Here is a 21236-nt window from a genome sequence, read left to right as displayed (position 1 = left end):
TACTAAAATAAAAAATAAAAATATCGGAAATAAGGCAGACTCTTTAAAAATACAGAACGTACCTTTCCTTAGTATTGCTAGATGCTTTACCTAACATACATGCCACACACTGACATGCAGGATTTCATTTACTTTCCACAACTACCTTTTGAGGTTAATATCCTCAACCTCATTTTCCATTCTGAATGAAAGTAACCAAAATTGTCTAACAACAGTTTTCTCTGGTGAAGAAATTATGGATGGTTTTTATTTTCTTCCTTTTGGCTTATATGTGTTTCCTGCAATGATTATATATTACTTTTGAAAACATATTAAGATGAAGACATCAAGTTTTTGAAAGCAGGGATTGTAAATGAGGAACATTTCTTACTAAGGAAGGAGTCAAAGAGTTTTCAGAAATGGAAAGTAACTTAGATGCTATCAGATCTAGCCCTCTAATTTTTCACATTGAAAAAAAATCAATTTTGGTAATAATAAATTCTAAGGGAGACAGAGAAACCACATGAAATGCTTCAAATATAAATAATTCTTTTCATATATTTTAATGTAGTAATACACCTCTTATGAGTCAAGTCTCCAAGGTTTCCTATATTTTTCATTTATTATCATATTTATATCATCCAGCATTGTCACGCATAGGAAAATGCTTAATAAACACTATTTGGCAATGATCACAAACTGAACATTTGAATTATTCATAGATTTATCCAGATGTTTCCAAAATGCAAGTTCTGTAAATAAAAGTGATTATTAAATGAGTGCCAGTTTACTACAAGAATGTCAAATGAATCGGTGTGCTATTCCAAGTTGCATTTAAAAGCTTTGCAAACAGCATACTATTAGCTAGGTTGATTTGTTTTTATTTTCCTAATTGAAATGTGGTCCATGTTATCAGGCCATCTGCACCATGGCAAAATAACTTGGTAAACAAGACAAAATGGTATTCTTTGTTAGCAACAACATCAGAGTTTTGTTTCTGCTATGAAAATATTATTCCGAAAAAGACAGTTTCTGGTACCAATACTGAAAACCTGGATAAAGGAGGCCACAGGAGGGGCAGCCTGCTGCCTTGCTCGGGCTGCCAGACAGGAGACTAGTGAAAGCCCAGGGTCTCCCCGTTTACCTTCAAAGGCGGAGCATGAGGCAGTCTCCACGCGGCTGCAGGTGACAATCCAGCACTTCACCACGCACTTAGGGCCATGTATCCCCCTGCACTCCTCTCATCTGCTGATACATTTTGTTTCTACTAAACTGTGAGCTCCTTGACGTACCTGAGACCTTGTCTTCCTCACATTAGCTTCCCCAAGTTTCCTGCACATAGAAGAAGAAAGAATGGACTGCCGCAGCCTACAACCAAGGAGCAGGCATCTAGCCGTATCCAAAATTCAGATGTAATCTGGTAGATGGTTGTCCCACTCTGCCCCACACACCATCCTTTTTGCTTTTTGTCAAAGGGGAAAAAAAAAAAAAAAAAAAAAAACCTGTTGATCTTGAGGAACACACAAAAATATAAAAATCCAGGTCACCCATAATCCCACTACTCCTTTTTGTTCAAGTATATGAGGAAGCAGGAAGCCCTGCCTCATGTTCGCCAATTCTAGACCAAACTGACAACTGTGAATGCTCTTAACAAGCTTGGTCCGAATCCATCAAGAGTTGTCCTTTAAATGGGTAACGACACACAGGTGCCTACTCATTCACACACGTGTGTATGTCCTCACACAACAACTCTCTTCAAACAAAAATTTGTTTGTACCATGCATATGCTTCTATACTGTTTTTTACATCAGCTAACTTTCCCCATATGTAACGCATTCATTTTAATAGCTGTATTACTGATCACACATCAATGTGCTGCAAATTCCTTAATCATTCCTCCACTGATAGGTATTTCAGTTGTTTTAAATTTCTTGGTATTTCACCCAGCACTACAAGAGGTAACTTCATATACAGATCTTTATATATTCAAGCTATTGTTACAAAAATAGGTTCAAAATAGTGGGATCATTAGATCAGGAGGGTATGCAAATTTTTTATTTTGATAGATACTGCCAAATTATACTCCAAAAAGGTTACATTGCTTTGTATTTCTATACCCTCACCAAACACTTACTGTCAGCACCCTCTTTTTTAGCTTTACTATTTTGACAGACGAAAAATCCTCTACCTACCTATTTAATTCACATATTGAGATAGAACGAACATCTTTTCAAGTGGCTGTTTGCTGTTCGTATTTTTCTTGGGTAAAATGCCTACTCATATTGAGTAAAAAATTTCCTGTTGAGTTATTCAGCTCTTTCAAATGATTCATAGTCAGTCTTTACACATGAGTGATATGTAGCAAATTCTTTCTTCCAGGTTTTTATTTCTTCTAACTTTATGTTTACACCCTCCCTCTCCCTGTCCCTGACCACACAGAAGTTTTTAATCATTATATTAACAAATTACCCATCCTTTCCTTTATAATTCTTGGATTTAAACTTGCTTGAAAACACTGTCTCACTGCAAGATTATTTTCAGTATTCTACATTCCATGTAACTTATCCAGGCTAGTAAGGATGAGTTTTTCTTTCTGAAGAGACAGGTCTAATATGAAAACTTCAATCTTGGTGGGGAGGATATAGCTCTGTGGTAGAGCATGTTTTCAGCATGCACAGGGTCCTGGGTTCAATCCATATTTAAAAATAAATAATAAGTATTTTTTTTAAAACTTCAATCTTAACTAACTTAAAGTTCCTCCCTCTCCTCAGGGTGGTCCTCACTCAGACTAGGAAATCTGCAATGTTGAACAGGGCTGTGAATCTTCACTATTTTCTCACCTTGTCCTTCAATTCCATCATCCTTCCTCACCAGGTTTCCTCCAGCATCCTCCGAGCTGAAGGGAGTAAGGAGGAAAGAAAGTTAAGATGTAGAAAACTGCTGGAATCAGGCATCACCATTGAACTCCGGTGCCACTGTTCTCTGGATGTGGCTGCTATGCAAATAGTCCCTCTTCTGTGGGATATGTTTGCGGGTTCCTCAGAGACAATCTTGCTGAGACTTGGCAGTCCACCCTTCACAGACTCTCTCACTGCATGGGAGGGTGGCCCCTTCCAAGACAACTCGAAGGCAACTCCCTTCTGAGAGGTCCATATCCACTCAATGTTCTGGTGCAAGTTCAACCTGTTCCAACAATAATTCTAATCTTTTCTCCTCGTTCTGCCACCAAGGCAGCTCATGTAGCGTCTTGCCTTTATAGCTGACCATTTGCAAATAGTCAGTTTCCAATCCCTGTGTCCTTAAATTGGAAGGGATACAGTCAACTTCTCAGCGATCCCCCCAAATGTCCACTCATTTGGTTCTACTCCCTCAAAAGGTGTTGGAGATAATGCCTTAGCTGACACCTGTCTCTCCAAAGAAAGCCTCTCTATCAATCTTCTATTTTTTACATATTTATGAACCTAATCTTATATAGCATGGAAGTGAATGAGCTAATGGTAGCACAATCAGTTTCACGATCTTTTTTCAGGGCACACTGTTCTGGCATCCACTATCTTAAGTCTTTGGACTTCTGCCAAAACACTGACACAGTAGAAGTCATATTTAACATTTCTGCCTCAGAAACCTTAGTCTTAATGTTATAATGATTCCTTTTTAGACTTTCTCAGAATCAAAACAGCCTTAATATTGTAGCTGAACACCTTGTCATGGGTTGGTAGTATTTCTTTTTTTCTCTCTTTAAGATAACCTTATAATTCCTAGATTTTCTGTAACAATGCATTAGTTTTGAAGAAAAAAAGATTCTTAAAGTTGTTATATTTTTAAATACCCATATTTAGTGCACTTTCCATTAGTCACATTCTTAGATTTTATTGTTTTCTTTTTTAATTTATCTTTTATTATGATTTCAAGTTTTTTGGGGGGGGTAATTAGGTTTATTAAATTTTTTTTTTAATTGGAGGTACTGGGGATTGAACCCAGGACCTCATGCATGCTAAGTACATACTCTATCATTGAGCTATTCCACCCTGCCTTGTTGTTAATTTTAGATAAGCTTTATACAAAAGTAAATAATTACTTACAATCATTCTATTCATTCATTTTCATTTTTATTTTGTATCAAGATGATATCTGAATTCTGATCGTATCTCATAAGAAAACCATTCCTTCTACAGAACTTTTAATGTGAAAAGTATTTAGAAATCATATCCCTTTTTCAGTTTAAAAAAAAACAGACAAAGCAATAAGATAGTAAGAAATTATTCCATATTGAAGACCACCTCATTAAGTGATACTCTAGTTTTTTAAGTTGTACTTTTGATTTTAATAATTTAAAATTTGAGCATCTGAATAAATGAATGATACTTAGAATGTTACTTGATTACTAAACAAGTTGATCTTAGAATTTCTAATCATTTTGATTATTTAAACAGCCTTTGTGCCCTATGAAAATTTTCAAAAATGACAGGGGGAAATGTATAAAGATCAAAAGCTATAAAAATAAAAATACTTACTGAGAAAGTAAAATGAAGACATCAGTTCCTGTCACATTCTCCTCTAAAAGATAACCAGGTAAGAAGTGTATCTCAAAGGAGATACATTTTGCCAACTGTTAAGATACACCCACATTTTAAATTACAATTAACTTTAGATAACAAATTAGGAAAAATCTAAATATAACAGATAATGAGCCTTCTATTAAAATGACCCAAGAGATTATACATGTGCACCAAGATCAAGTGTGACCTCAACATGAAATGAATTTATTTTAATTACAATAAATAGTATGGCCTCAGCAATTTCAGGGTACTCAAACAATAGTGAGTATGTGCTACAGAATGAAGTAGCCAGCACGGCTACCTGCATACGTGTCTAGAGACGCAAAGCTCTGCAGAGTCCCACTGAGACTCGCCAGTAAAGGGAGGTGTCAGGCACATTAACACAATCATCTAGTTTTTGCTGCATCATGTATTCCCTGCCTTCACAGAGCTTCTAGTCTATGACATTAATTCACACTGGATACCTACATGAAGTATGAGAACAGTTAAAATAGGAAAAGTGCAGGATGCTATGGGTACACATTCCATTGTCTTCACAGTGGATCATGCAACAAACCAAGTAAGCAACTCTCTTGTCACCTGCCATCCTATATAGACTAGCCTACAAAGAGAGTGGAAAATACAAAAAATTTCCCCTTAATAATAGCATTCTGATTGTGAATTATTAAAGTGATATTTGCAATTTAACACATCAGTCTCTAGTAGCTTAGATTGCATACCTGCCCACCAAATACATACCGAGTCTTAGCACCCTGACCAATCAAGCTTGTGAGCCTTCAAAATCCATCAAGTGGGGACAATCATGAATTCACAAAGATAACACTGTCACAAAGGCATCTACCTTGTCCAGATGACACATGACCTCGATGCATGTCTTTATGTCTTTTTCCTCCTTGTACAGCACACAAAGGCAGAGCTCGGGCACATGGAATCTTCTCAGGCCCTCAAGCACTAACCAAATTGGCAAAGACGGTGGCAATGCTGGGGTCAAAATAGCACATTCACACTGAGTCTTTAATTAAATGTGGCTAAATGGAGGGTGGGAGCTGGTTAGCAGTACAAGAATAGAGGAATCAGTACAGGCAAGAACAAGAAAGAGTTGATGTGGACAAGAGGGAAGTAACACGAACTCTGGGGAACACAGGTTCCCCACAAACAATGGTTACTGCATGTTTCTGTGTGCTCCCAGAACACTCCTGAGCGGGTATGACAGATTCCATTATAAGAGGGAGAATATAATGGGTAATTTAAAATTAAAAGGACATTTAAAAATGGGGGGGGGGGGGCCAGGAGTATAATTATAAGAAGAAAACTGATAAAAGAAATTTTAAAGTTAAAAACTTACTTTAAAAAGGTACCAAGTCCAGAAAATTTCATAATAATAATCAAGTAACTTGTAGGTTGTATAAAAACATTTGAGCAAAAAAAGGGCACATTTATCTGTCTTTCATGAATCTAGCATAGCTAAAGTACAACGAAAACTAAACAAAAAAAGAAAATCCAAATGGATCTGTGAATATGGCAACATTTTCTAGCGAAATATTGATATTTTGATCTATATCTTAATGATATTTTTAATTCCTATTATTGCTAGGGTAAAATATTAATACATTAATGTATATTATATATGAACTACTAATACAATGGACATGTTTATAATAAACATATGTGGCATATATGATCAGCTTTTTTTAAATTGATAGGGTAGGTGATCAAAAATTTTTGGAGACTACTAACCTAAAATGTAGGAGTTAAGTCAGAAGCTTCTGTTAACCATCCAGATATACCATGGAAAGAACCTGCATGAATGTAGCCAAGACAGAATGGAACAATACTGAGGGAAATGGAAGACTTAAGTCTTAAGGCATCTGAGAACCTAGATCCAGGCCTGCCTGAAGCCAATGTACTCCAGGGCTTCTCAGATGCTTGAGCCAATATATTCTTGTTTTTCTGAGTCACTTGGGGTTCAATCAGTCATTTCTAACAGAAGGCAGAACAATTAAATAGGGTAAAAAATAAAACAAGTTACAGAAAATTTTATTTCTATGAGCCCACTAGAGAAAGGAATGAAAAAAAAAAAAAAAGTTCACCAAAGTGTGAGTTCTTTAGGGTGTTAGAGAAAGACGTCCAGTATCAGGCTTTCCATTATTCTGTAACATACAGTGATAGTTGCCCAAAGTATGCTGTAGGCTAACACATAACTACTCTTATGAATTGAATTCTGTAAATACCAAGAGTTGACTCTTTTAAATAAACCCCAAACAGTTTATGAAGTATGATAATACCTGTTCTTGTTTAATGTAATCATATATGAGAATGAAAAGAGATGTTTCTGTGATGATTTAAAATGCTTAGGAAAAAACAAGATTAGGGTGAGCTGCTTTAAAAAAACTTGTTCTCAAATTAGGTATGGGCAAGACAGGTGAAAAGGGCACACTGTAAAAATCACACAGATGTCATAAAACTTAAGACTGTTTTTGAGACAGGTAGGGGGCAGGGCACAGCCATTCAAGGAATGCTACAGCAATTAACATCAAAATGGTGAAAGATTCAACCCCCAGTAGCCTTGAGGCTCAAGATGGTGGGAGATCTGACTTCTAGCTGATCTTGAGCTTCATTATACACACAATGTAATATATTAACATAGTGAATAACATGCCCACAGGTGCCATGGCAGTCCCAAGGATAGCCACAAAAGGTCAAAGAGTGGGAAATGGCCCACTTCCTGGGAATCCCAGCCCCTTCCCCAGACTAATTAGACTGGTCCTTCCACTTCTTAGCATGTGAAGCCACGGAGCTCATAAAAACTGGCAACATGGTGCCTTGCGACCGCCGCCCTCTCACTCTCTCCCCCTTCAGAGACTGCCTGCACTCTGTCTATGGAGTATGTACCTACTTTTACTCTAATCTGAGCACCCAACCCCCATACCTCGTGGCCTTTCTCTTGCCTTTCGATGTATCTCTCTAATAAATCTACCTTTACTCAACTGTGGCTCACTCTTGAATTCTTTCTTGCACAAAGCCAAGGAGTCACACTTGGCGGGGCACATCCCAGGGGGTCAATCGAAGCCTAGGAAACAGCCCTTCTCATGCCCCACATCCTTTTTCCCTGCATCATTTTTACAAGTGAAAATTCTTGGTCCAATTAAAACACACAAGTGGTGATCACAGCTGATGCCACACAAGTAGTCTTCTGCAGGAAAAACCAAAGTAGGAGCAATTCCTACTCAAAGAAAAGGCTTGGCTCTATATCCAAAGATTGACATATATTTTCATGTTCTAAGTAGGAAAAAATACTGTATGTACTTTTATGACGCCAGCTTTAATAATTTTTATGCAACTTTTTATTCCAGTACAATCAGATTTAAGAATACTTCATCTGTAGCATTCGTCCAACCCCTTTAACACTTTAGTATAAACTTTGATAACCTGAACTTATCAAGAGACTTAAAGATAACTTAAGAGACTTTATTTATTGCCCTATCTATCCCATACAAAGACTCTCACATTTTATTATTTAGTACACTAAATCTTAGGGATAATGAACTTTCTGAAATCACAAAGTTACAAGTAACAAAGCTGGATTCTTAACTCCTAAAAACAAATTATAATCTGCCATGATGAGTAAAATAAGCCTTATAAAATATTGTAGAACATAGCTTTAATTCACACCATCCAGAAAAAAATAATGTATTCTTTGTTCCTGTTTCAAATCATTAATGTTATACTCTACTATATTTCAGTAATCCCTAGTATTTAAAAATAGCATCTAAATACAATTACTCACCATTTTTGTAATTTATCTTACTAGTGTATATATAATAAAGTCCTAATGTCCATAACATTTTACCATGTGTTACTGAAATTGATGACTTTAATTACTTAATGTGCACAGATTAATTTGAAATAAATTGAAAAGGAACAAACTGTACACTCTACTTAATCTTGTTACGGTCTTGTTTCAGAATTCACTTTCTAACTTGCAACCCAGTAGGTTATATTTTAAAGTAATAAATAGAACTTTTACATTTCAGCAGTTTAGAGTCAAAGCAACTAAAGTTAGGTAGAGTTCTACTGGTCAAAAGGTCTGACTTCAAGGGAAAAAGTCCTATGCTTTTATTATCTAAGCCAACTCATTCAACTTGTTTGTTATACTCTTTTTCTCCTTAAAAATGGGAATGAAAGAACATTTTACTTCCTTCTCTGTCTACAGAATAATTTTCAAATGAATTACAAGCACAAAAGGTAGACAAATCGGTAGACAAATGAAATAACGAAGGAAAATAATAATTCAAAGTCAGTTCTAGTTGGTTTAGGATGGCACGGAACAACATACTTAAGATGAATAACGCATTTTCATTCTAAGTAACACAGGTATCTGCATAAGGGGTCACACATCACTTCTCACATTGCTGAACCATTTCAGAGCATAAGGTGATAGAAATTCTCAGATGCCTATGAACTCCATTTACATGGAATACATCACCATAATTTTTTAAATGCATTCATATTCAAATCTGAGAAACATGATTCTGAGTTCATCAGGCCTGCTTAATTGCACCAACATCTGCAATCAATTTAAATTCTTTAAGACAGTCTTTCAGCGCTTGAAGTGATTTCATGCTGTGATAGATTTAACACACTCACTAACTTATAGACACACACAAGCAGATGAGACCTATTTTTCTAGGGGTGGGGTAAAGTACTGAAGGGCAGTCTGAATTTTCCAACCATCAATGGGATATAAAAAAGGATGCATTCTGCATAACTTATTTAAATTATATGAGAAGACGACAGCACTGCACAAACATAATATAGAAATTAAGACAGAAGCTAGTGTTTTATTTAACTCTATTTGTAGGTCATAGACCATTAAGAGGTTTGATGACAGTTTATGGGTGAAATAGATAATATTACAACAAAACCTAGAGATACCAGTTAAAGTTACATAGAAAAATGTTATTCCTTAATATATCATCACTTTCTCCCCTGAAAGCCAAGAGGGGGCGGGGCCAACCAAGAGGAAGAACACTAACAATGTGGAAACGATTTTTTAACCAAAGATATAAACTAACATAAAATAAGGAAAAGAATATGAGATTCAAAATCAGAAGACTAGAGGATCTGGGCAGATGGCAACAACAGAATAGTCTTTGCAACTCCCTGGATCCCCACAGAAAAAGAAACAAAACGACTAAATAGCAAAACCAAAAACCAAACAATACTGAGCAACAAGGGATTTCCATGGTCTTCAAAATATAAGCAATTGGAGACACAACACAAAACAGCCACAACATCTGCACAGCATCAACATGTGTGTGGAAAGAAACAGAGAAAGCAACAAAGATTGCTGGTGACATGAAGACAGGAGAAGCCAAAATAACCCAAAGATATTCTTTTGCAATGGCAACAGGCCAACTTGACAAAAGCAGTTGAAAATGTGTGGAGTTTGGCCCACTCCAGCTGCAGGTGAGGGTAAGAGGCAGAGAAGATCTGAAGAGACTGGAGCTGTCAATGGCCTGTGAGTCTCAACACTGAGGTCAGGGCTCCCTTCCAGGACAGGACCCCACCACATGGAGAAAGTGCTGAGAGTGAGATTGACATCCAGAAGAACATTCCTACAGACCACAAACACAGAACCGTAAAACATAGCAAACTGTAACTTACTATTTCAAAATAAACTCAGATAAAAAAGAAAAAAGAAGACACTAATGAACTCACCTACAAAACAGAAACAGACTTGCAGACATAGTAAACAATGTTATGGTTACCAGGGGGAAGTAGGAGGGAAGGGATAAATTTGGGAGTTTTGGATCTGCAAATATTAACTGCTAAATATAAAAGTAGATAAAAAACAAATTTCTTCCATATAACACAGGAAACTATATTCAATATCTTATAACAATCTTTAATGAAAAGAATATGAAAATGAATATATGTATGTATATGTATGACTGGGACATTATGCTGTACACCAGAAACTGACACACTGTAACTGAATATACTTAAATAAAAATAAATAAATAGATAAACTCCAGAGACATTAAAAAATATACAAGATGTGAGAAAAATATCTAGAGCAGAATTTTTTTAAATGCAGAAATAAGGTGAGAGAACTGAGGGGGAAAAATATGGAAATAACTTCAGAAATGAAGACTAAGAAAAAAAAAGAAATGAAGACTAAGCTAGAAGGAATATAAGAACAAAAAATAATAATACATCATGTTATAAGAGATTCAGAGATAAAATAAATGATTTTTTAAATTAAAAAGAAATGAACAACATAAAAAGAACTTGGAGGAAAAGTGGCATATTGAAGATCTATGAAGTCCAACATACGGACAATAGGATCCAGGAAGAAGGGAAACAGCAGCACACAAGCCAAGGGGAGACTATGCAGTTTACAATCCCAACTCGACATCTAAACAGAGAGCTAGTAACCTAGAGGGAATGAAAGTTATCTGCAGACCTTTTAAGAGCAATGCTGTCATGCTTTATGCTAGGGAAAAAAAAAAACAAAAAACAACCTATATTTACGATCCTACAGGGAAAAACATGTGAGCCAAAGATTTTTATATCCAGTAAAACTGACCAAACAATAAAGGGCAAATACTGTTATCAACACGAAAAATTTAGGGAATATTCTTCTCATGAGCCCTTCAGACAAATCTACTAAAGAACAAACTTCAGACAAACATATTAACAAAGAGGAATATTAACAAAAGGACTGGTGGTAGGCATTAAAACATAAGTAAAGACTAAATAGAGGCTAAATACAGTTATTCATAGAAGTCAACACTAAAAAAGAGTATAAAATGTTAAGGGCTATATGCTCATTGTAGATAAAGTACAACAACAACACAGCAGTTGGAGATGTGGACAGCACAGGCAAAAGAAACGTTCTTTAAAACACACACATAAATACACATGCATACTTTTTTCCCTTTGCTCTCTCTCCACTGAAAAGACCTACAAACACTGATTAAACCACAAGAGCAATAAGTAACCTTGATTCCAGTCTGTTCTTGAAATAGCATTTCACACTAAAGGAAATGACTGATTCCAGGTCTAGGGTGAGCAGAGGGGAGTCTGGGTCATCTTATTCTACCCGGTAGGAACAAAACAATGTAAAACTACCAAGGCCATGCCAAAACAACCAGGAATCCACCAGACAAGGTCCCATTGGTCAAAGATAGGAAAACTTGAGACTCATTAAGAATAAAAATATTAAAAATAATTGTTCACCTTCAGAGGATGAAGGGAACCAATTCAGTATCTTGAACACTGGCAAATAAAAGAACCAGAGGTAATCAGTATTTGAGAGGAAATGTCTCTTTATAAATGTATTCCAACTAATAAATGAAAATAAAATCATAGAATTTTAGTTATAAATCAGACATGAAGTACCTCCTAATACAGAACATACCTCCTGTGGCCTCACCAAAGGGATCAAATCTGAATCTGATCAAGCTGTCTCTGGATCCAGCTGTCACATTTCAGCAAATACAAAGGAAAGGAAACATGGGAACTCCATCATAAGTATGCAATCAGCAACACCCAGACTGTCTTAGATAAAATAAAGGGATGGATGGGGAAACCTGAAGATTAAAAAAACCTTTAAAGATATTTCAAATTTTAAAATATGAGCAAGAATAAACATGGTGTCTGGTGACATAACTTTGGGTGATAAAACTAAAGAAACTCAAGGAAGTAATTCTTATAAAAGTCAAGGTGGTGATTTAGGCCAAAAAACAAGGTTTGAGACTGGGACAGGGTAGATGGATGGCTTTCTAGGGGGGCTGAGAAGGTTCCATTTATTGTCCAGAGTGGAGTTCTTATGATAACTCATTAAGCTACATATATATTTGTTGGTGTTTTTTATAACTGTGTTTTATTTTATAATAAAAAGTTTTTAAAAAATCAGAAACCCTGATTTATAGTACTAGCTGCTGCACTAAGGAGGGGCTGTCACACATTTCTGGGCCTTTCTTCATTTCATGAAGATGCTTTAAGGTAATTTCAGACCTAATGTAAATAAAAACCACCTCAGTAACTACAAAAATCTCTACTAAATGAAAGAGTATAACAAAGCCATCCTTAACAAAAATAATGCCAGAAAAAGATTTTTAACTCACCAAAACAATGCAATACAGCTTTCCCAAGAAAAAGTCTACATATATATATATGTATATATTTATCTGATGCAACAATAATACTATACAAGGAGTAGACAAAATGTAAGATTGTCTGAATTAACTTCTGGATAATTGTATTTTCATACCTCAAAGAATCCCAAGGACAAAGTTCCCAGTTTACCTAATCTACCCTGGAAAACTTCTGATAGTGAAAGGATTTGATTTTTACATTGAGGATAAGAAGCTATACTAACCACCCTTATTTTCTTGGGGGTGTGGAGAAACCGTTATATTGTAACAGTTAGGAAATGATAGTAAATCAGGAAAGCATGAAATTAAGATTGAATGCCTTCTGTACATCAAGATGATTAACTCATTAAGGATTTTTTTTATGTATGTATAAAATTTATTCTCTTTAGGAGTAAGTAAGAACTGAAAGCCTGTCTTTAAGTCCAAACTAAAATTAGAGGGGTTTAAGTTTATAGCCACCACTGAAGCTTTAAAACCAGGCACACGCTTCGCCTCCTTGCTAGTACCTATTCTGCTGGGCATCTTTCTCCAAAACAGACCAAGTCTTTCTGTCTGTTATAGTAGATAACCTTACCCTTCAGTGATTTCTACCAGAGGCCAAGCAAATTTCTTAGTAGCTATGGTATACCCTTGAACACCACTTTGACATTATGCACATGCAAACTAACCTTGACCCCACAGTGGGTTGATAACAGTTTTATGAGTAAATGTTCACCATGCTCAGCCTTCCAGTTCTATTAGCTTCCAGTCTTTGGCTGAATTCACATTACACTAGAATACATCCAGTGACGAGGCTCATCTTGCCCTGCCCAGTAGCTCTCATCCCTGACTGTACTCGGGAATCGCTGAGAGCACTTTACTAAGTACTGATGTCTGGGCCCCTCCTGCAGGAATCCTGACTTCATTTTTAAATGGCAAGACCCAGACATCCAGATTTTTAAAGTTTAAAGATGATTCCAATAGATATCAAGGTGGAGGATCGCTGTTTCTGGTGACTTCTTTTCTTCATTTCTTCAATTATCAATGGAAGAAATGTTTACATACTGAGGTATGGGGGCATCATTCTGGCTTATACATGATTTAACTTATATTTTATGCTGACTAAAACAGCCTGTTTGTTACCTATCAAACATACACTGTACATCTTCTTTAACTATTAAAGAAAAGAATGCATTGGACAGAAGTAAAGAATGTCCACATTAAAAATAAAGATGGGGGAGGGTATAGCTCAAGTGGTAGAGTGCGTAATTAGCACGCACGGGGTCCTGGGTTCAGTCCCCAGTACCTCCATTAAAAAAAAAAATTCAATAAATAAACCTAATTACCTTCCCTCAGCTCCCCCCCAAAATAAATAAAGATTAAATGCCTCCCTTCTTAGGATGCCTTTACTGGTACTCCTTCAATGACGAGACTTCCCTCCCAGGTGCCAAAGCCAGACAGACTCACTGTGTACATGCTCATCTGTGTCTTGGGTTATTTTCTGAAACCCTGAAGGTATGTATCCCTGATTTGTTAGATGTTCTTTGTTCTGTCAAGACATAAAACGGTGCTAAAAACCATTCTTCTCAGGAGCAGTTCCTCAGAGCTATCTGAGAGGCTGTCTCCCAGGCTATAGTCCTCGGTTTGGCCCAAATAAGCCTCTTTTCCATTTCTATTATAGTTTACTTATTTATTATTCCCATCGACATACCTTTCCCCTACATTCACTAAATATGGCCTTTTTTTTTTTAAACAGAGGTACTGGGGATTAAACTCAGGATCTTGTGCAGGTTAAGTACGCGCTCTACCACTGAGCTATTACGTTCCCCCCTCCATTCACAGAAAAACAATTGTACATACATAGCCCTTTTCTTAATTTTTCACTTATTCCTTCAGAACTGCTCCTTGTTTCAAGCCATTCATTCCATATGGATATTTTTTCTTCACTTTCATCTCCATCATAATCACATGCCTCTTTTTCCTGGCACTTTCAAAGCTTCTACTACTTTTGCAGATATGAGACCTAAGTTTAATTACATTCATAAAAATCTAAAAAGTAAGCAGGAACACTGTAAAATATCTTAGATCAAGAAACAACTCAAAAAACAAGTTGGAAACAACCTTAGATATCCTGTCAGGCTCTAAAACTCTAGTGAATTTTACTAGTAAAGAACAATGTTTCTATATCTGGAAAGGCTTTTAAAAAGTGCTATAACAAAAGAAAAGGTGTCCTAAATAACCATAAGATTTTTAAAAGACCATAAATATATGATTCTAATTTGAACCTAATATAATTTCTTCCTATTAAAAAAAAAAGAAAAGAAGATGACTGCTTTCTTCATACTCAATTCCTGCCTAAACCAAAACACAAAGCAGTAACAACAGAGAACACTAAACACCACTGGTGCTGCTCACAACGACTCCTAAGAAAACTGCATGATTTTGAGCTGTTGGAAGATAATTTTAATTGTACATAAATAAAACCTGTCCTATATAGGCACAAATGTAAATTAAAGTGCCAGATTGATTAGGAAAGACTCTTAAGAAGAAAGTGGTTCATGGCCCTGAGGCTCTGAAATTTTCTCCTAGTCAGCAAGCAAGACCTGGACACAAATAGGCAAAGTAAAGGCACTGATGATAAACAGGTAAGCGTCTAATATCAGCAACTAACTTTTCCCAAGCTTTTGTAGGAGTGCTTGGATCAAATCCCTAACCTGAAAAGTAAGTCAAAAAATAATAATCCATGTTAACTTTAACAAGGATGTGTAAAAAATAATGTCTGGTTCACCTAAGTTTCTAGTGGTTAAAATATAAGCCTTTTAAATAACAACAATGTCAAAAAGAGAGAAATTAAACAAGGACAAGAACAACCTAATTTACATGGATATGATGATGTTCCTAATATTGATACATGAAACTGAACTCAAAAAAAAAACCACTGGAAGGTATGAAAAGCCCTCACTACTACTATAATATTAACAAATCAATCCTACATTTTCTACCTAGAGAAATACAAACAAACATCCATACAAATGAATATACAACTAATATTTTCTCAAAACACAGTTCTTTTCTGATCAAAATATGCCTAGAAGGCTGATACTGCAGAAACCCATGTTCTCTTTGTTTGAGATCATATCTTACTGAGCTAAAACAAGTCAGAATACCTTTCAAAATAGTTTTAAACAATATACACACAGACCTATATACATTCACATGCACACATAACAGGAAAGTCTATAATCCTGCTCTTATGAACTCAATTTACACTCAGTCATTTCATCATGCTATTTTTAAAACTTTTGTTAGTCTTTCTGTGTGCCTTTAAAAATCACGTTCCATAATATGTGTTATTTAACTTTATTTCTTATTAAAGAAGATGGAGCAAGAACTACAGAAGTACTTAAGAAAGGATTCAAGGAGTAAAGTTCAACGCCGTTCAAACTTTCCTAACAAATGCCTTGGAGGAGCCCTTGCAGCCACTAGACTGTGGCCCAGAATGACTCAGGAAGAAAAAAGGCAGAAACAAAGTCAAAGGAAGCTCATAAACTTCCAAAAGCACTCATAAAAGAGGACTTCTGCTTCATTCTTCGGACAAAGAAATCAAAAAGGAGAAAACTAAACACAAACAGGAAATAAAGGATGGATGTTCTAATCAAGCACCTTAGAAATGTGAGATTAGGCCTTTTTTATTTCATATCAGCCCACCTAAAATGAACTTGTCACTTGCAGCTGGGATACAGACTCCAGTGACATGTGAATTGCAGTGGGGCGGGGTGGGAGGGGGCTGTCAAGGAGTCTATAAGAACTTTAGTTTCCAAGCTAATGCATTCCTAAGGAACTAGAAGTATAAATGTTGAAGAGATTTTTAAAGAATTATATCCATACCTAAAGGTACAGCCATAAAAGACCAGGTACTGACTTTGGTTGTAATCTGCATAGAAGTAAACTGCCTGGACAGTGTCATCAATTCAATACATAAAAATAAATTATTACATAATAAAAATAAAACAAAATAAAATAAAGAAGATGAGTCCAAAAGCACTGATGAGCAAATGCTCATCTCTACTGACTGGTTCTTAGAGACGTAATAAAGGTGTTATGCTACACAGCATAAAACAAAATTTCCCTCAAACCTCTTCAAATGTCTCTCTCACTCTCCCCCTGAAATTCTACCTCCCCACAGAGATCTTTCTGGTTTTCCATTCCCATCTCTCAAACTCTCTCAAAGTCTGTATCATTCTTTTTGAAAGAAGTTTTCTCCAATAAACTTGCCTCTAAACATCTGAGGCAAGTCACTGACCAAGAAACGGCCACTGGGTTTTGTAGTACTTTGCCCATCCATGCTCTGAGTATACTGGGTGAGGGGAGAATATTTTAAGATACCCCTCTGGATGGAAAGAGGAATTTCCAGAGTGAATTAAAGAGAGATCTCACATAGACAAAAGTGTATGTGGATGGTCTATCAGAATGTTTACAGCAGCAAAGCAAAAACCCATCTTAAAGCAGCTTAAATAAGAACATGCGTTACATAACGGTAGAGTCTGGAGGCAGGACTGCATTAGGCCAGAGCAGCAGCTCCACAACGTCACGCACCAAGTATCCCATACCCTCTCACAACCATGACAAGTGGCAGGGAAAAGTGGCTTTCCTGCTCTGGGTCCTTTCGTGAGGAAGGGCAACCTGTCTCAGAAGCCAGCAGCAGACCTGGCCATTAGAGTGCGTTGGTCAAACCTGAGTCACATACCCATGTCCTAGGAAGTTAGAAACATGTGAATCTGGCATTTTTACCCTCTAAATATGCTATCTGCTTAGTAAATGTGAATAATCTGTCCTAACTGAAGAAATTCGTTTTTACTATTTGGCCACCTAAACAGAAATCTATTAAGGTCTTGGAGACAACTCAGTTTGACTGATGGTTTTTACGGCTTTTTGTTTTTCCCTATTCTAAAACCAAGCTGATTTATTACTTTAGGGGCTAGTTTCAGGGTCAACATTTATAAAGCATTTTCAAATCATCAACTGTAGGCAACAATAGTTATTTTCCAAAAAATATCAATGCCTACTCACAAAAGAGAATCTCAAAGCAAATGCTAAGGCTCAAATGGCTCAAAACACCTGACACAAGCACCCCACATCCTCTCCAGAACCAATCTGCGAACTTTGCTATCCTCAGAGAAACTTCTTCAGTACTCATTAACCTAAGCATACCGGCATGACAACGTCCAGATTCTAGAGTTAATAAAATGTGCCTCTACTTTCAGAGCGAAAATAGATGGCTGGTCAGCCTGAACTTTCTACAATGTTAACCATTTGCCAAATTATTCAGAATCCTCCTAGGAAAAGCTGGGACCCTCCACACACCAATTAAATGCTTTAATCATACTTCAGATAACTAATCCATTTCAATCCTGATAATCTAATTATTTAATTCTGGTAAATAAATTCCAACCCTAGTCCAAAATAATTAGAGGATTAGAGTTTAAAATCAATGAGTGTAAACTGAAATGTATCCACTGTGAAGAAGTTCAAGATGGCTTGTTCTATTAAAAGTCTGTTTATCTGAAATCCAGAATTGAACTCCACTATTATGCCAAGGTTTTCTAAACCAGTTCTAACTACTGCGGTATCTCTTGTAATTATATTAAGTGGATTCATGTGTGTTGGATTTAAAACTCCCTAACAGGAGCGTCTTCCCTGATGACTCTGAACAGTCACACCATTTCCACTCCCCCTGCTTTTCTTTCCCATATCTCATTGCACGTGTTTGTGTGTTTCTGTGACGCATATCCCACGTGCTCCACAGGCTACAGCCACATACTATCTTGGTGCTCAATCTCCAGAGCCTTAAATGGTGCCTGGTATACAGGCACTTAATAAATGTGCTGAGTGAACAAATGAATGTCTTAGAAACGGAGACTCACTGAGAGGAAATTAGTGTTTTTACTGAGGTACGTTTACTTATATTTTTCATTAGGGGGTACTGATTTCAACAGTAAGGATAATAAACAAATCACAAAGAAAAATTAAAAAACAAACAATTGATACTACGACCACTGCCATAAGAGACAGCCACCGGTTAAAAACCTGTTATGTTCTAATCACAGAATAAACAATTTAACTCTAACAACAAGCCTGGTGTAGGTCTTAGCCCCATCTTATGGACTAGGAGACTGAGGATCAGAGAGGTAAAATAAGATGTCCAAGACAAACCAAGGATAAATAAGTCCGCTCTGACCCCTGAATCCCTGCCGCTAACTTGTGATGGCAGAGTATCTTCAGGAGACAAAAGCAATTCATATCTCAACAGCAGGATAAAGAGTCCATGTATAGAAAGAGCTTGGAAAAGCACAGTATTCCATGAATTCTACATCTGAACATCAGGCTGCCAAAACACAGACATGTTTAAAAATTAAACATCACTAGAGTCTTTCTCCCAAAAGAAATACCTCAGAGTCACTGACTGGTCTGGTAGATAAATGGAGTTAAAGTATAAATAACTTATATTTTTGTAACCTGACCTTAGGTTAAAGTATCCAGTGAAAACTGCAGTGTGTTATTTTTCTCTAATCCAATTTTATTTTAAGTTCAGCCGAAAGCATTTTCTATTGTCTTTCTACCGATCCTTGCTTCTTTGTTAGCTTCCGTTTTATATTTTTCATCCAGTCCATTTATTCACAACTTTTTTGTGACAGGTCAAGCTCATTTGTTGTTCCATGAAATAAATGTAATTGATTCTGTGAGCCAGTCATGGTCTCTCAGACATTTAGTCATTACTTCCACCCACATATTTCATGTTTCCCTAGAAAAGTGGCAGCCATGTGGAGGCTTAACGCACCTTTCAATGTCTACATTTATAATTTGTTACAAGATAATTTTATCCACAGGGAAACTCACATTAAAGATATACCTGTAAGCCATATTCTGTGTCCTGATTTAGACAGAGTAAAATCAGTCTCACTTTTATACAATGTAAATATTATCCCAACTTACAAGTGACATTGGAGATCAATAACCACCTTAATTCCCTAACAAGTTATGATGTTTTAGAGTGAAAAGACCAGGCAATCAGTGGTTCTTAACAGTGTGAGTGGCTAAAAACAAAAGCATTGTAAAAGTTATAAGGTAAGAAATACTTTTAAATTAAACAAACTTATTAAAATACTTGCGCCTTTAATTACATATTCAAAAGCCCTCTGATTATGGTGCCCACAAACGTTAAGTGCTTCCTTAGACAAATGTATTGTTTGCCATACTACAACACGTTTCAGCAGTATTTTCAACCTGACAGTTTTACTTACTGTCTTGGAAGCAGTATTAATGTACTGCATCACCATTTCTTTTTTGATACTGAAGTCCTTTTCCCGCAATGGTGCCTTCTTATCTTCATTTAAATTCATATCTTCCTGGAAAACACAATTAAAAAGCCTCATTTTAGAATCTAAGTAGAGTAGCAATTCTCCATACACTGTGAACAGAAAATCAATAATTGGTGACTAAAGCAGCATTAATTGTTTTGGAATGATTTCCGTGTAGTTCTGCCTGGAGGAGAGAGAGAAAGGAGCTGGAGATACAAAGAGAGAATATTAGATCATTTCAACAGGTAAAACACTTATCCGAAAAACTTATTAACTTCACAGCAGACTAGTAAAATTACATTCACATCAGCACAGATAATTAGACAGTTGAAGATTTCTGCCTTCATAAGCTTATTAGTATTCACAATTTAGACACATACAAAATATATACATGCATATACATATATATCATATAAATATATATATATTTTTTTTACAACAGCTGCACCTGAAGCTACCTTGCACCATTTTGAAAGAGCGGCTCCGTACATCATAAAAATTAAAAGGCAAATAAGCCAACGACTTTCCAGATTCTGACATCTAGAAACACGTATCAACCACCTAGTACTGATCCCAGCAAAAGGTAAAGCATTCTACAGTTTTAACTGTCTCTTCTTCACCCTTATCCAAAATATTCGTTAATCAGTTAATTCACTGAATGTTCTAAATCACATAAAAGTTTCATTCATACAAAAAATTACCACCTAAAAAAATCTAACATTTATCAACAGCACCAATCAAAATAAGGGCTTATGTACCCCAGATCTTACTACAGGCCTAATTCTGACTAGGGAATACAAGCCAAGAATATCCACATATAGATTTAAAAAAACAAATTTCTTATGTACAGCAAGGGAACTACATTCAATATCTTGTAGTAACCTACAATGAAAAAGTACATGAAAAGGAATGTATGTATGTATATGTGTGACTGAAACACTATGCTGTACACCAGAAATTGACACATTGTAATTAGACTATACTTTAATAAATTTAAAAACAAAAAAGAATATCCACATAAAGATATGAATTGTGACCAGAACCATCGACTAAGTTGTTTAAGTAAGAGAACTAAGAGGCTACTCCGACAACAGAAGGTAGGCCGAGGTTAAGACAGAAACAGCTGAAAGAGAAAAGCAGCACAAATAGACTTCCTCCTGACCTTAGCCCTGGGTCATCTGTGAGATGCAACGTGA

At 36.1% G+C, this 21236-nt stretch overlaps 1 protein-coding gene across 2 annotated transcripts in view; it reads right to left on the bottom strand.

Annotated features, from left to right (window-relative positions):
* Window positions 1-21236, bottom strand: part of DIAPH3 (diaphanous related formin 3) — a 471599-nt gene that overhangs the window by 377030 nt on the left and 73333 nt on the right. For both annotated transcript variants that reach the window (XM_064493111.1, XM_064493110.1), the window contains one exon: window positions 19984-20088. In XM_064493111.1, coding sequence (XP_064349181.1) covers window positions 19984-20088 — 105 coding nt within the window. The remainder of the gene's footprint in view (window positions 1-19983; window positions 20089-21236) is intronic.

Source organism: Camelus dromedarius, chromosome 13 (genome assembly GCF_036321535.1).
Source record: "Camelus dromedarius isolate mCamDro1 chromosome 13, mCamDro1.pat, whole genome shotgun sequence".
NCBI classification, from domain to species: domain Eukaryota; kingdom Metazoa; phylum Chordata; class Mammalia; order Artiodactyla; family Camelidae; genus Camelus; species Camelus dromedarius.
This window is presented reverse-complemented; position numbering and strand designations above follow the sequence as displayed.